Raw genomic sequence first — 16,890 nt, forward strand, 5'->3', positions numbered from 1 at the left:
AAATCGAAATTGTTCTCTCCTCATAATCATTTCCATGATAATGCCCATTCCCATCATTAATACAGTTACATTATAGTTAATGATTTTGCTATAGTGAGAGTCGACTGTGATTTTTTTGTTGAAAGAGGTGGCAAGAAGGGACTCTTTTCCCCCAAACCCATTAAAAGCATGTATAGGCAATCCCATTACTTTGAATGGGAGTGACTGTACATTCATTTTCTATTAATGGGAAGCACTCATGTTAATTGAATGTGATTTAATTTATCATTTCTTACAGGATAAAATTATAGAAGGAAAATGAATTCCTGAAGGTGTTACTTGGGCAGTAATGATTATATGTAGAATGTATGTATCTCGGTCATTATTTACAATTGTTTCAGATGTATTTTAGTTCTTGCATAATGTATGTTATGTGAACTTTTCTCATTATATAGAAAAATCATCTCTTTCAGGATCTTGGAAGGTTAGGCCGTGATTTACATAAAGTAGTGATAGTAGACAACTCTCCTGCTTCCTACATCTTCCATCCAGATAATGCAGTAAGTTTGCTATTTGACTCATTTATAACCTTTTGCATTATTGATTTGATATACAAATAACAGAATGAAACATTTCAGTTTCCAAGTTTTCTGATGGTCTTAATTGAATTTATAAGAAATAATAGTCTGTGATATGCTTTGCTTCCTCATCTGAAATTGAATAATTTTAGTATATTCTCTGTAAAAATAAGATTTTGGAAAGTCTGCATTAATCTATTTAAAATTTACTAGTACTCTCCTTTCTGTGGATGACATGAAATCACATAATAATCAGATCAAAGAATGAAATAGCAGTAAGTGCAAGTGGAGCAAAATGACTTATTTTAATGATGATTTAACAGTAAAGGTGCCTGTCTATTCATTGGACAGAAAATATGGGTATTGCTTATCAGAAGTGGCATCTATAAATTCCACCACTTTTCTTTTATGCTTATTAAAACAAGTGTTTGCAGCAGCTCATGCAATGGCAGTCCACCTGCAAACTCCCTGAAGTTTTCTACTGCATGAATTACTTGCTATTTCTGTTCTGTGGATCCTGTCTTCATCTATGTTCCCCAAATCTCCAATTATTTAAATCTAATGTTGATCAGTTTCTCCTTCTTTTACAGCCTAATATTAGTACATATGGATTCTGCAGTCCTTTGTTTTATGAGATTATTAACAAAGATATAGTTCGCTAAGTAATTAGTCTTAGCAGTCCTCAAAATGGCTACTATGCACTCTGACTTTCAACCAGTGAGTCATAAATTGAAACATTGTTGGTGAACTATCTCAATACCTATAGTTCTGTTTGTGTGCCACACAAATAGATGAAGCACATTAACACCGTTGTTTATGCTAGGCTTATGGTACTTAGATCTGACCAGTCTTTTTTTAGAAATGGTGATAATCTGTGTGTAAGAATGACTAAGTTATGTAACTGTATGCATAATACAAATTTGCTTAATAATGGAGATATTAAGATGAAAAGATGATTGTGTGTTCACTCAATTCAGACTTAAGCATATATGTAAAAAAAACATGGTATTATTGCAATATACCAGTGTCAGTAGTATAAGGAATGAGTTGCTACATACCTAGTAGATTAACTGCTAGTGACAATGAAATGCATTGTCAAATAAATAATGGATACTAAATGATTAATTATCATGGGTGTCTTTAATTATCTGAACATTGATTGGATAACAGTGAATTCTTATGAAAAGAATGAAGCCAAATTATTGGGCTGTTGTGTGATAGTTTCTCAAAGCAGCATGTGACAGAAGGAACTCAAGATTAAAGAATACCAGACATGATTATAGTGTCAGAAAGAATTTCAGTAAAAGGTATGATTGTTCTGCCTCTGTTTGATGACATATCATGCTATACTGACCTGAGAAGTGGCTAAGTGTATGGATATTTCATTTAGAAACAGGAAATTATGGCCAACTAAAAGCACTAGGTTTGATCCCATGGTATTGATTGATAGATGGAAAGTATTTAGAAAATACATCAATGATGTATTGATACTTGAAGTAGCAAAAGCCATCAAAAATTTGAAATGTGGAAAGGCAGCTGGAGTAGATGATATTATTATTATTACTACATAACATCTCCAAGGAGTCCAAAGACTCATCGAGGGAGGGTACCTACTCTACAACTGTCTCCACCAACCACAACCTACCTTCATCATCTACACTAATGCCATCTACCACCACCACTAGTATTTTCACAGACTAACATCCATGCCCACAGCAGGATTTGAATCTGCAGCCTTTTGACTGGAGAGCGGATATGTTAACCACTTGGCCAACCAGGCCGGCAAAACTTGGGATGCTGAAGCGATCACTGCAGAGAATCCTTAAGGAGCTAGGTCCCTTTTTGCACATTATTCAGGTCGGTCAGTGTTTAACAGCAATGGATTGCACTGCACAGCAGGAATACTGTGCATGCTTGCCAGTGTCTATGAAGATCTGTTTTTCCTCTATAATGTCTGGTTCTCTGACAAAGCACATTTTCATCTAAGGCAGTCATGTAAACAGACAAACCTACAGATTTCTTGGTTTCTCAATTTCTAGTTTTATTATGAAAATATCTATGAGATAGCAGCCAAACTTCTTTTAGAAGTGATTTTCATTTTTTTTGTGTATTCTATTGAATTTTTAAAAGTGCTGGTGAACGATTCAGTATTACTATGTTTTTAAGGCTCTTCATTTTATTTTTGATTGAGTAATCTCATCCATCCCTTTAGGACTGGTAGAGTCCCCTAATGAGTGGTTCACAACGAAATTAATGCGGCCGGTTCGTCACTCCTTGTTGCATTACTGTTCATGACTGTAATCTGTGTGTGTTCACGGGGCCAGTTTGCCTGCTCGAGGGATAAAGAACCCCAGTTTATCTGGGGTTCTTTATTCCTCGTTATTAGTGTATAGGCTAGGCTAGCATGAAGCAATTGTATCGATTACACTAGGCTACCATAAAGCATTGCTGCTTTTTCATTATTATTATTATTATTATTATTATTATTATTCGTGACACCTCCAAGGAGTCTGAAGACTCATCATGGGAGGATTATACCTGTAAATAAATATGATTTTTTTTTTCATATCATCTTTTCATTTTTGATATCTAGTGTTAGTCAACTATCATATAAGACAATATTGATGTATGTACTGAGAGACAGACGATTCATGTTTTAAACAGACAATGTACACTTATGGTATTGATAAATAAAGTACAGTACTGTAAATGTATTTTCTCTTTCTTATGATTTTCTTAATAATAATTTTTCTCTAGCTTACTTTATTGTAAGAATACTATATATAATACATATAACATACAAAATATGTGTTAATCATCTGTTTATATTATGGGTAAGGCTTCCAGTCAACAGTAGTCTATTAGTAGTAAAGTTTTTGGGGAGTTAAAAGTTATATGTGGATTTTTGACTGTGCAGAGGTGGGGAGTCAGTCTGACCTGCCCATCTCATCTTGCTTTCATTTACTGCAGTTACCACATCTTTTATGCCTGATCTCTTTCTTAGTTCCATGTTTTTAACATCATGTTCCATTTTGCTGATATTACAAATCCTGCGTTCTATTGCACGCTGAGTTATTCTGAGGGTCTCTTCTTCTTTTCTTGTCGTGTTCCATGTTTCTGATCCATATGTGAGTGATGGAAGAATGTTACTATTAAATAGTTTTGCCTTTGCAGAGATGTCGAGACTTGGATCAGTGTTTCTTTTAGTCTGTTGAATGATAGCCATGCAGCTTTCTTTTTGTTATAGTCTGACCAAGTGAAAAAAACTTCCAACATCTTTCTCTAAATCCAGAGTAATTTAATAATAAGGTGAGACACCTTTTGGCAACTCGTATAGGTAAATATGACTTCTCCATTGCTTCCACCTTAGTAACACTACCTCTGGGTCTGGCTCCCACTGATGAGACCTCAATAAAGGTCGAAACCAGTCTGGGTAGTGGCCCTTCTGTTGATGCATAGCATTATACATGGCCTCAAGGAGATGTGCTTTGTATTATGGGAGATACTAAGATAAGGAGTGATGAGAGCTTGGTCCACCTTTACCAGGAGTTGCCTCAGTCCTGAAGATACTTCAGGCACAAACATTGTTTGCTTACACTTGGATAAAGAATTAAACTAAATTTATTATAGTCAGTGCCTCTAATCCCCCCCTTGTTGTTCAAAGTCAACTGTACAAGATATTGTTCAAACCAATTTTAAGTTATAGATCTGAGAGTTGAGTTAGACCGAAGACTAGAGACCACAGATATGAGGGTTCTGAGGGGAGTGAACAGATGGCATCAATGGCAGAATTACATTAAAAATGAGGATATTAGAAAGGAACTTCACATTGTTAGCATTCAAGAATGTGTAAGCAGAGCTAATCTAAGGTGGTATCACCACTTAAATAGAATGCGTGAGGAAATGCTAGCAAAAAAGGTGTTTGATACCAAGATGGCAGGAAAGAGACCCAGAGGAAGACCAAGGTCTAGGTGGATTGATTCAGTTATAAGTGCTTCAAAAAGAACGAAAACAGAAAGATTACCAAAACAAGCCTTAAATTACAAACCACTAGGAAAAAGAAAACCAGGACATCCTCTTAAGAGATTCAATGATGACTTCTAAGGCTGGAGCAGACCACTCTAGGCCTAAATCCTTGACAAGCATGATGATAAGTGCTTTAGAAGCACAAGATATGACAGTATTCAAAATGCTGATAAGTAACAGACTAATTTGGAGGAAAATTATTGACAGGAGGTTAATAATAATGTATAATAATAATAGTTATTTATTATTATTAAGTACAGTAAAATAAATCATTAATAGAATGAGTCAGTGTGAGAATGAATTATCATTTAAAGATAAAAGAGATCTCAAAGTATAGTTTCTATTTTAGAAGGGCTTGGATCCATGTAGTTTTTATAGTTTATAATTCTTAAATTAATTTTTTGATATATATATAGTTTTATTTAGTTTCATTAATATACACACACGGACAAATAAATTAGCGAACCTGGAAGAAAACATGGTACAATGGCAAAACTAAGCAAATAACTAGAGTGCTGTAGGGTGGTATGCAAATAATCAAGTTTAGTGCGATTGCGCATGCCCACGCACCCTGCAGTGGCGCTGCAAGCACGAACCGGCAGCCTTATTAAGCCAGCGTGTAGTCTATAGCTGATTAAAGCGAAAAGCACCGGCCGATGTAAGCTAGAGTACAGAGTGACAATAATGCCGGGTAGACGCCAGAGATGTCAATTTAAGCAACTTACGGATTTCACAGAGGCGTGATCATCGGCCTGAAAACCGGAGGGTGGTCAGCGCACCGTATAGGCGTGCACAACAGTTCTGACCATACCGTCTGACAGTGTTGGGAGCTGTGGACACATTCCGGCACTGCCACACAGTAGAGCGGCAGTGGTCAGATCAGAGGGATCAATGCTAGAGAGGATTGATGGATTGTGTGGCAAGCACAGAGGGGTTCCACTGTGACCCAGTCCACTATACAGGCAAATGTAGGGCTCCTGTGTGCCCACGAACCATTTTCCGACGCCTCGCAGAGGCGAATCTATGATCCCAGCGCCCCTTATGTGTGCTCCCATTAACGGTGCAACATCGCCGACTCTGTTTGCAGTGGTGCCAGGCGAGAGCGACGTGGAATGCCACAGACTGGCGACGATTGGTCTTCAGCGATGAGTGCTGCTTCGTCTTGGGGACAGATGATCATCGTGTCTGGGTGTGGAGGACCCCCTGGTCAAGGACACAATCCCAACCTCGCTATCGAGCGCCACACCTCCCGCACTGCAAGTATTATGGTCTGGGGAGCCATAGCCTATGATATCACTACGAGGGGTGATACGTGGTGCATTGATAGGACAGCGGTATGTGGACGACATCCTACAGCCCACATTCTCCCATTCCTGGCCAGGATACCAGGAGCGCTATACCAGCAGGATAATGCCGTCCGCACACGGCCCAGGCCTGCCTACGTCGTGTACAGACACTTCCATGGCCTGCTCGCTCCCCCGACTTGTCCCCTATCGAGCATGTTTGTGAGCAGCTGAAATGCTAGCTCTCACCGTGCCGCAATATCTGGGATATCTGGGATTTGGAGCACAGCGTCCAACACGTGTGGGCCAGTCTGCCACAGGACAACATCAGGCGTCTGTTCGCCACCATGCTGGACCATATTGCAACATGTAATGCCGCACGAGGCGGTGCAACACGCTATTGATGATGATGACCGGATTGCCTACCACAGATCCCTTTTAATTGTCCTTCAGCTCTGTTTTTGCCATCATGTGCATCATTCACCTGTATCATTAAACATCACACCAATAAAATTTCAGTTGAATCCTATGCTTCCTTTTTGGTGCGCTAATTTCTTTGTCCGTGTGTGTGTGTATATATATATATATATATATATATATTTTTTTTTTCTTTTTTTTTTTGGTTTTGAGTCGATCATTTCTTGGACTCTAAAAATTATAACGTTAAAAAGTCATTGCATCAATTGGATTGAATGCTTGTGTATTTTTACTTAATACTTGGTTATAAAACATTCTCATTACAGAGATATAACATAAATGGCATAGCTAGCAGGATTTTTAACATAACTGGAACAGCTGATGTGATGTGATTAATTAACAAAACCTTTTTGTTTGCCTGTGATTTTTTATAACACTTATTTAATTCCTTAATAATTCTGTCTGCTTTCATGATCAGTTGATAAGTGGGTTTAATATAAAACTTCAAATAAGACTCCTTTGGTGATGTGATATAATCTATTGGTATCTGAATCTTTCATTGGAACAGTTTTTTTTTGTCTCTTGTACCATAAGAGTCATAAGGCTGTATTAACCAATAATCATGAGGAACCATCTTTTTAGTAACCTTGTTTTTTTATTGCATTTTTTAAATCTAGATATTTATTGTGCATCGACCATGCACTTAATATTTGTTTCTGTCTCATTTAATAATTCATTACATTTCAATTTCATTTTAGTTTTAAGCTGCAAGTTTTCCATGTCATTTGTTTACATCTTTAAAATCAGTTTCTGTGTACATTATTACTAAGCACATGAAATAATAACAATTTTCTTATTAATTTATTCAGCTACATCTAGACACTATCAAATTATCAACAAGCCTCAACTAACATACCAGTAGCAATAGTACAAATGTACCATTAATACATGCTACAGAGTAAAATTATTAGTGCTGGAGATTGACAACATGAAACATGACTAGCTTAATTGATACTAAGTAAAACACACCAAGTTTTTGCCAACTTAGCTGTCTGGCTTTGTCAGGGTGTATAAAAGAGATGCAAAACAACTTAAAACACTTAAACTGTTCATGAAGGAATGAGCTGAATACAATTGTATTTTTCACAAATACAGAAGAATGCGTATATCACATGTATGGAGCGTGTATGATATCAACTGTTGTTATGCAGGAACATTCTGTAATTAGCAGTGAAATTTAACACTGGCGTGCTTAATGATCTTATGAGGGTTTTCCAAATTTCAGCTAGAATAACTTGATTTCTATTGAGGTTGCGTTTAGAACAAATGACTGCTATAGCTTCTTTTACATTTCAGGAACGGAAATCTTCTAAATAGGGCATGGAGCTTCTATCCCATTCGATGGTATAGTTTGTCCTCGAGAAATGAAGGGGTAACCCTGAGTTGTCTTCTCTGTTGTTGTTTACATCTCTGATATGTTCTCTTTTTCTTATTTCCAAACTTTTGAGGTCTGACCAGTGTAATTTAATCCACATGAACAGGGGATGTTATAGACATCAGCGTATTTGAAGAAGGCATAACTGTTTTTTGGAGATCTTAAAAAGTGGCAGATAGTCTTTAAAGGTTTAAAAGTGACTCGTATTTCATGTGGCTTGAGGAGTGTAGCAATCTTTTTAGAAACTGTCCCAGTATAAGGAATGGCAATGGTGGATTCGTAACGTGTTTCCTCAGATTGTTGTTGTGGGGGGGTCGCAGAAAAGTATCTTATGGATCAGTTTTTTTGGATAACCATTGTCTATCAGGGTTTTTGATATATATGAGATAATTCATCTTTGAGATCTTTTTCTTCTGTTGTGATGCGAGTGGCCCTATTTTTGAGCATGTGTATGATGCCATTTTTGTGAAATGTGGTGCAAAGATGTGAAGCGCAAATATCGACCTGTGTTGGTTGGTTTGCGATAGACTGCAAGACATATGTCCATCCATTTCTTTTTTAATTAAGGTATCCAGGAATGACAATTGTTTGTCCTTCTCAAGTTCCAAGGTGAACTTTATTTTGTGATGGAAGGAGTTAATCTTGGTTAGAAAATCAAAAAGATCTTTCTCTGTGTTTTTCCATACAATAAAGATGTCATCCATGTACCTCCACCACACTGTGGAATTAGGGTCTAATTGAGACAGAATGTCATTTTACAGTTTCTCCATAAAGAGCTCTGCACAAGGGGGGGGGGTGGAGAAGAGGGCTGCCCATTGCGATGCCTGTTAATTGTTCGTAAATCGTTTCATTCCATAAGAAAAAATTAGATTTTAGGCAATGATGGAAAAGAGAAGTAATATCTTCAGGGAAGAGGTTGCTCAAAATGCTGATTACTTCTTCTACTGGAACATTAGTAAATAAGGATATTACATCCAGGCTTGCAAGAATGTCTGTTTCGGAGATAGAGATGTTCTTCAATTTATCAACAAAATGTGAATTTTTTATGTAGGTATCAGAATTACGGATGTGTGCCTTTAGGAGACTGGCGAGGTGTTTCAATGTGGGAGAATTAATTCCACCCACTATAGGGCATAGAGGTATTCCATTTTTGTGCACTTTGAGAGAGCCATATAGTCACGCCGTTAGTGGATGTAAAGACTTTAATCTTCGTTTTAGGTCTGTTGGCCAGCTGTCCATATTATGTAACAAGTTGAGTAAGTCCGTGATCTTTTTCATATAATCTCTGGTGTTTAAGACAACTATAGAGTTACCTTTATCTGCTTTTAAGATGATAATTTCCCTATTTTTCTTCAAATTAAACATTAGCCTTTTTTTCTAAAAGTGTGATATTTTGGTTTGGAGCTCTTGATGATGGCACTTCTACTTTGCTATGGGTTCTGGTAATGATGACACTTCCTTTTCTATGTTACATATGATGTCCACTTTAGGAATGTGGTCTGGGGAAATGGCAAAATTGAACCCTTTCTTTAGTATACTAACTTCCGGTTTAGATAAAACATGGTCAGAGAAGTTAAAGATTACTTTATTATCTGGCAGATTAGGTCTTGACTTATAACTGTTTTCATAAAAAGTGTTGAATTTTTCAGTTTGACTTTTTTTTGCTGATAGAAAAGGCATTGTTAAAACTATTATTTATCAATATTTTAAATTAAGGAGATATAAAATCCACATTGTTTCAAAACCGAATAAGAAACTGAAAGATTGGAATCAGAGAGTTTCATGCTGAATATAGTAAACTATAAAGTATCGGCGACACTAGCGTGAGCTAATGCAAGTGACCCTAGTACGTAGTATATACCGGACAACTCGTTGCAAAGGTGGGGAAAGTTCAGATCGCTATTCTTAGGTATTTTCCATAATGTAAAAACACATTTCCTAGGAAATGTATGCTGTTATTACATTATGGAGGGAGGTCACTACCCAGACCGGTTTCAGCCTTTTTTGAGGCTTCATCAGTGAGTAGCTGGACCATAATACCAAAGTGTATAGCGAAAAGAACTTATATACTCTGCTATATACTCTGCTATACGAGTTTCCAAAGAGGTGCAACCATTAAGTTGCTTAAATATAAAGAGCTAATAAGCTTCATTTCGGCGATATAAACAATATTTTAAATTAAGGGGATATAAAATGATGAAGCCTCAAAAAAGGCTGAAACCGGTCTGGGTAGTGACCTCCCTCCATAATGTAATAACAGCATACATTTCCTAGGAAATGTGTTTTTACATTATGGAAAATACCTAAGAATAGCGATCTGAACTTTCCCCACCTTTGCAATGAGTTGTCCGGTATAGTACTACGTACTAGGGTCACTTGCATTAGCTCACGCTAGTGTCGCCAATACTTTATAGTTTACTATATTCGGCATGAAACCCTCTGATTCCAATCTTTCAGTTTCTTATTCGGTTTTGAAACAATGTGGATTTTATATCCCCTTAATTTAAAATATTGTTTATATCGCCGAAATGAAGCTTATTAGCTCTTTATATTTAAGTATTATTTATCATTTTGTCTAAAAGTGACCATAGGTTTTGGTCTATGTTGTTGGAGATATCTTCGTATATTTGATAGTATGTCATATCTACTTTGCTTAATTCAAATCTAACATTTTGTATTCTCTCACGTAAAAGTGCCAAGGATGTTTTGAAATCTGTTTATTTATCCCTTCTTGAGTGGACTGTTCTTTCATAATTAGAAACTTAGGAATGATGTTGTAGTTTCTGCATCTTTTTAAGAAAGTAAGGTGGTTAACAAGTCTAGCTTTTTTTTTTACATTTAAGTTGCTCAAATCTGCATACCTGATGCCTCATTTCCTCATGGAGACTATTCATAACGATTCTATATTATTTTTGACCATCTAACGAATGCAAGAAATTAGCATAAGCTGGGTTATATATTGGCCGAAGGATTTTAATAACTGATACTAAGTAAAAAAACACCAAGTTTCACCAACTTAGCTGTCTGGCTTAATCAGGGTGTATAAAAGAGATACAAAACAACTTAAACTATTCGTAAAGGAATGAACTGAATAGAATTGTATTTTTTACAAATACAGAGGAACGTGTACATCAAATGTATGAAGCGTGTATGATATCAACTGTTGTTATGCAGGAACATTCTGTAATTAGCAGTGAAATTTAACTCTGGCGTGCTTAATGATCTTATGAGGGTCTTCCAAATATCAGCTAGAATTAAACCTTGATTTCTATTGAGGTTGTGTTTAGAAAGGATGACTGCTATAGCTTCTTTTATGTTTCGGGAACAGAAATCTTCTTCTAAATAGGGCATGGAGCTTTTGTCCCGTTCGATGGTGTGATTTGTCCTCAAGAAATGAAGGGCTAAATACAACCCAGTTTATGTTAATTTCTTGCATTCATTAGATGGTCGAAAATAATATAGAATCGTTATGACCGGACTTAATTCATATTCACTTATCACTGCATTACTTAAAATGCACAATCCTGATGGACTGGATTTTTACCTTTCTTATGAATTTATTTATTTTTATTTTATTTTATTTTTTAAAATTCAACACCATTAACATAGTTAAAATTTTATAACTTTGGCTTAAAATAAATTCTGTACCGAAAAACCAGAAAAATCTGTACATTGCATATGCTATTAAGTATACTTACATACTTTTTTTTTTTTTAATGTTGAGCAGCCTGAAGATTATGATGTCATCCTTCATTTATATACTTTTCTTAACACTTCTTCCTCAGCACAGAAACTTGAAATGATAATTATGTGATCACAGAATGTTTTGTTTTTGGTAGCTAGCCTGCATCATTTGTTAACATTTGGAAGATTCACATGATATGTCACAACTGTTACCAGCCACTTTTGTGAAATACAACAAACATATAGGAAAAAACTATTAAGAAATAACTCTTATTTGAGAATTCTGGACAGTTAAAGACCATATATATACAGCACTTACATATTCGATCTGTGAGTCATGGATTTTTTCTCCCCTCTTTCAGCCACAAAAAAAAAAGATATATATTTTTTATCATCAAATTTATATAATTATAATTCTTTTTTCTCCCCCTCCAGGTGCCTGTAAACTCATGGTTTGATGACATGTCTGATACTGAATTACGAGACCTAATCCCATTTTTTGAACAACTTGGTAAGATGGATGATGTGTATTCTGTGCTACGAAACTCCAACCATGCTGCAGGTTCTCATCCTCTTATGTCCTCCAATTCAATAAATGGTTCTCACTTCATTTCGCCATCATTATCACAGTTACAACATCATAATAGCAGTGCACTGCCTTCTTAGCAGTGTTCTCATGGACTGAAGCTGGTTATCAATCTATAGATCGTTGAATTTTTTTCCAGGTCCAGGACAGGATGGCCACATATTGCCATGGCAACCACTATTAAATGTCCATTATGAAGTTGGATGTTACTGTTAATATTATATTTATCTTTGATATTTACGATATACAGTTCTAAAATAGTCACTGAGTTGTTGCTTCACTACATAATAAAACCACATCGGATTTTAGCAACATTAATTGGTTTAGATTCATGTTTAAAGTGAAACTGAAGTACTTAAAAAGCTGAAGTTAAGAAGGGAAAAACTAAGTGAATTCAAGTTTGAATTTTTTATTATACCAAATAATAGATGACATTATCTTAGCTGACTCAAGCCATAAAGAGTATGTATGTATTTTTTTAAATTCGTATCTGTGTGCAAAATTGACTGTGCACTCTAAACTGACTTTTTGTTGCTTTGACTACATGTTTTGGACTTTGTTTGTGGCAGCTTTTTTTATAGCACTCTGTATATTATATTTGTTGTTATTATTTTTTTAAATTCATGTTGCTGTGGCAATAATGTGGACCATGTTACATCAGAATTGGCCACTTAGATTTTGTTACAGCACTTTAATAAAGCCCAAGGACCTGGCTCAAGTGTCAAGAAAAAGGCTATTTTTGCTACAGCCTGTCACTTTTAGGACAATATTTTAAATGAACTGATATCTAATTGACTTATGGCAGACATAATCAAGACATTGGTGCGTTTGCCCTCACCCATCCCTTTTCCCATCTTATTCATATCATTGTTCAGCATCTGTGTCCAGTCCATAGACTGTAATGAAGAGGTTCCATACATCAACACGTGGAAGCAGCGCAGGGGAATTATTACTCTTATACGGAATTACATGTAGTGTTAGTCTGTAAACCAAACATTTTCCAAAGTAAGTTAGGTTTCTTTTTTTTTCTTTTTTTTTTTCTTTTATATATATATATATATCTATTATCTAAAATGCCATACAAAGCTCTGCATATATAAATTCAAATTGTTGTCCACAAGAAATTTTTAAAAGATAATTTCATAGCATTTATAACTTATTTGAAATGACTATATTGACTTGCTATGGTTAGCTCCTTGCCATTGCCAACCACTCTTTCTATAAACTCTTTGTAACATTTTGAGTAGCAGCAATTATATTGTACAGTTTCGTGATAAAATTAGGACCATCATTCATCATTTGTCAACTAGTTAATGATTATGGGATTTATATTCACATCAACTGATAAACAAATAATTATCACACAATATGCATACATTGTGTAGGAAAAAGAGAGAACGGCATATATTGTCTCCTTTGTGCATAGGTTAATTGTATAAAATTTATGTCCCAGATTTTATGTAGTACATATAGTGTTTAATTTCAAGATAAGTTTTGATTACACCAAGCACTGATTAAAATCAAAAGACACTGTATTGCTCTGTATGAAGTTTAAGTGCTCTGTAAAGAAAATATTCACTTGTTATTTCTCTTCTTTTCTTATCAATTTGTTTTATAGGTTAGTCTTGTGTATTAAAATGTTCACTGCTATTTGAGACATCAGATAAATAGTTGCACCACATAGTAATGCTGTTCTCTTTTAATTTCATCTGTAAAATAATATGTAAATAAACATTGTTAATCTGTATCTTAACTTAGGGTTAAGTTTTTTTTAACCATGCACAAAGGAGATTGCTATTCAGTGTGTAAATAATTTATATGCTCAGGCCAAGTAAGTGAATAAATTCAGATGGGGGGGGGGAGAATTCTTAGCAGGTTGTTAATTAACCTTGCATGAAGATTAGCTATTAATGTTAATAAGCTTTTATAACAGTGTACAGAGGCCTTAAATGCTCCAGTTTTTGTACAGTCTTATAGTTGTATACATATAAGAGAAAAATTACAAAATTTACTGTCTCTTTTGCTAAGATTTTAATAGCAAACATGGGTTTTGCTGTAGCTGGGTTCTCATAAAGATAACTATTGGAAAGTCTTTCATATCCTCTTAAAGTAGCTCTAGAAATGGTTGAGTTTTTTTTTTTTTTTCTCTCTCTCTTTATGTGACCATCCATGAATGGTTGCAAAAATATCAGTACACTTAGTATTTAGAGTGTGGATTGGCTATTAGATAATCCAGTTTTATGCTATAGAGACCAAACATGGTACTTTTATCCAAGCCACTTCAGGCTTCCAGTAAACAGGTGTATTTGTACTGAGTGATGAAAATAGGCCACTTAGCTATTCAGTATGAATCTTAAGATGTGATGCAGTAGATTTTGTTATATATGGATATTCAGTTCTGTATGTTCACTTTTCCTTCTCTCTCTCTCTCTCTTGATTTATTTTGGGCACTTCTCTAGTACAGGATTAATTCTTGTTTCACTATTAGTTATTTCCTATGCAGAAAATGGTAGATTTCTGTTTCATGCTAGCAAATTTTAAAATCTATTCTAACAAATGTTATTTTTATTTTATTTTTTTTGCAGTGTTAATTTTGATTATCTTTGAATTTAATTTTCAAAACAAAAAATAAGTAACAGTGCTTGTGTGACATTGCCAGAATGCAAATTCTATAGTTCCCAGCCTATATAGATATATAAATGACCGAAATAAGTATGCAAAAGAAAGTAATGTACCTCACAACCATTTTGTATAATAAAAATGGTGTGTAGGACAAAGTTTAATGACTAAATGCTAACTGAGTTATTTTTCCTCTTCCTTAATTCTAAATCTCTTAACTTTTTCTGAGTCATTATTGACAAGTTTCTAGAAAATGTATGTACTGCTATGACACTTTAAAAAGGAATTCAGGATAATTTTTTTTACTGAAAATTTATTTATCCATTTCACTTTATCTCAGAATTGAAATAGCTTTGATTTTCAATTCTGAGAGAAATTTGTATTTTCTCTGCCAACAGCAGGTAAGAGTAGGTGCTAATTTATACATAGTTGCCTTAATAATGCCCTGGCCAGTAAAATGATTCATTTTTATCTGATTGCCTTTTAATAGTGATCATTGATTGGCTGTCTATTGAATTCTTTAAGAAAATTTTCAGATTCATAATCATATATTAGTCAAGTAGTTTCTCCTATTCTCTTTTTTGGTTAGCCAAAATATTACTTAATAACACCCATCTGTAATGTATTTTATGTTTTTAAAATATCTGTACAGAAGGAAATGTCTGCATAATACAACTTTCTTGTTTATTGATTTAGTTTGTCACAAAGTGTATATGAGAATTACATCTGAGCTTTCCAAAACAAAATTAAGCAAGTAATTTAACAGTATATGCTAATTTAAACTGAACAAAGTTCTCAAAACCTCAGTAATAAGCAAAGTTTTAATATTTAAAAAAAAAAGTTATCATTTCTAAATAGAATGAAGAATACATATCTTCTCTTAGCACTGTGACTGTGATTTTTTTTTTTTTTTTTTTTTTTTTTTTTTTTTTTTTTTTGAGATTGTGTAAAGTTTTGATATGCTGTGATCGTGTGGCATTGGGAAAAGTCATTGGCAATGAATGTGCACTTGTTCCTTATAACAACCATGTCATAAACATTTTACATCGCCAACACACAACACAAATATCTTATTCTAATTGGAAACAGTAAACTTCTAGTTTACTGTCCCTTGAAATTTGAAATCTTTTAGTCCTACTTTCTCTTCACATTATATGTGGAGCATTCATGCATCAAAACATATCAAATTAACTTAAGAATTAAAGAACTAATTCTTGCACATTAAAGTCAGTAGTTGTAAACTTAAAACATAATAATGTTATTTTATATTGAAGCAAATTTTACATGTTCTTTTTATACTAATTAAAAAATGTGCTAAAAACAATTATAATTTTTAATAGCACATTTTTTGTAAACATTAGACACAGAATCTTTTGATCTTACATTTGCTAGAGTTACACACCTCGTAATGTATTGAAAAAGGAATGTCTGGAAGGCTTTATGAGAATTCAGTTTACATCATTTTATATTTTAGTTAAAAAGTTAATTTGATACCTCAGTCTGTTTTGATTTCTGAATAATGAAAACAATTCAGTTTTGTGCTTTGTCTAGATGTGCCTTTTGTTCATATAGATTTACCACTTCATCTGGACCAGCATAAATGGAAATTTTTTATTTTAAAAATCATGAATTGACTGAAAATCTGTATACTTTTGTTAAAAGTTATGTGTATAGTATTAAAATTGGACAGAATTTGATAATTATGCTTTTTTTGTTGTTGTTTTGTATAAAGAAAAATAGCATTCATGTAAATACTAAAAAAAAAAAAAAAAAATGTGGTTCCTTCTGTAAGATTTTGCATTAACCATAAACATTTTTCAAAAAAAAAAAAAGTAAATTGCATGTAATTAATTAGTTTGGAAACAGTTATCTCTAAGTAACAGATGATTATCTCCTATTTTTTATCATATGAACTTATGATAAAAGTATTGTCACTTGAATTATTACAACATAATGACTTATACTCTGCAAATACAGTAATCTACCATTTATCCGACTTTCAAAACATTCATCCTTTAATTAATTGACCAGTGGTAGAGCACAATTTAATCATACTTCACTAATCTGACCCTTCAGTTATCAGAATGGCAAATTGCCTTCCCATTGTGGTCAGATAAAAACAGGTTACTCTAGTCCTTTAAATTTCAAGTAAGAACTATCTCCCTCTGATAACAAAAACACATAATTATATTGGTCAACAAAGATTTTATAAGTAGGAAAAAAAACAGAGATTCTATGTATTTTAGGGCATAGAATATAAAAATGGAAATGTTCTCATCAGCA

At 34.2% G+C, this 16,890-nt stretch overlaps 1 protein-coding gene across 2 annotated transcripts in view; it reads left to right on the forward strand.

Annotated features, from left to right (window-relative positions):
* The window catches only part of LOC150105012 (carboxy-terminal domain RNA polymerase II polypeptide A small phosphatase 1-like), a 184,554-nt gene extending 168,244 nt beyond the window's left edge, over positions 1-16,310 (forward strand). For both annotated transcript variants that reach the window (XM_090395454.1, XM_090395456.1), the window contains exons 7-8: positions 453-539; positions 11,838-16,310. In XM_090395454.1, coding sequence (XP_090251580.1) covers positions 453-539; positions 11,838-12,068 — 318 coding nt within the window. In that variant the 3' untranslated portion in view covers positions 12,069-16,310. The remainder of the gene's footprint in view (positions 1-452; positions 540-11,837) is intronic.
* The last annotated feature ends 580 nt before the right edge of the window (positions 16,311-16,890 follow it).

The sequence above is a fragment of the Typopeltis vanoorti genome, chromosome 7 (genome assembly GCF_054136105.1).
Source record: "Typopeltis vanoorti isolate ZY-2024b chromosome 7, IOZ_Tvanoo_1.0, whole genome shotgun sequence".
NCBI lineage: Eukaryota > Metazoa > Arthropoda > Arachnida > Uropygi > Thelyphonidae > Typopeltis > Typopeltis vanoorti.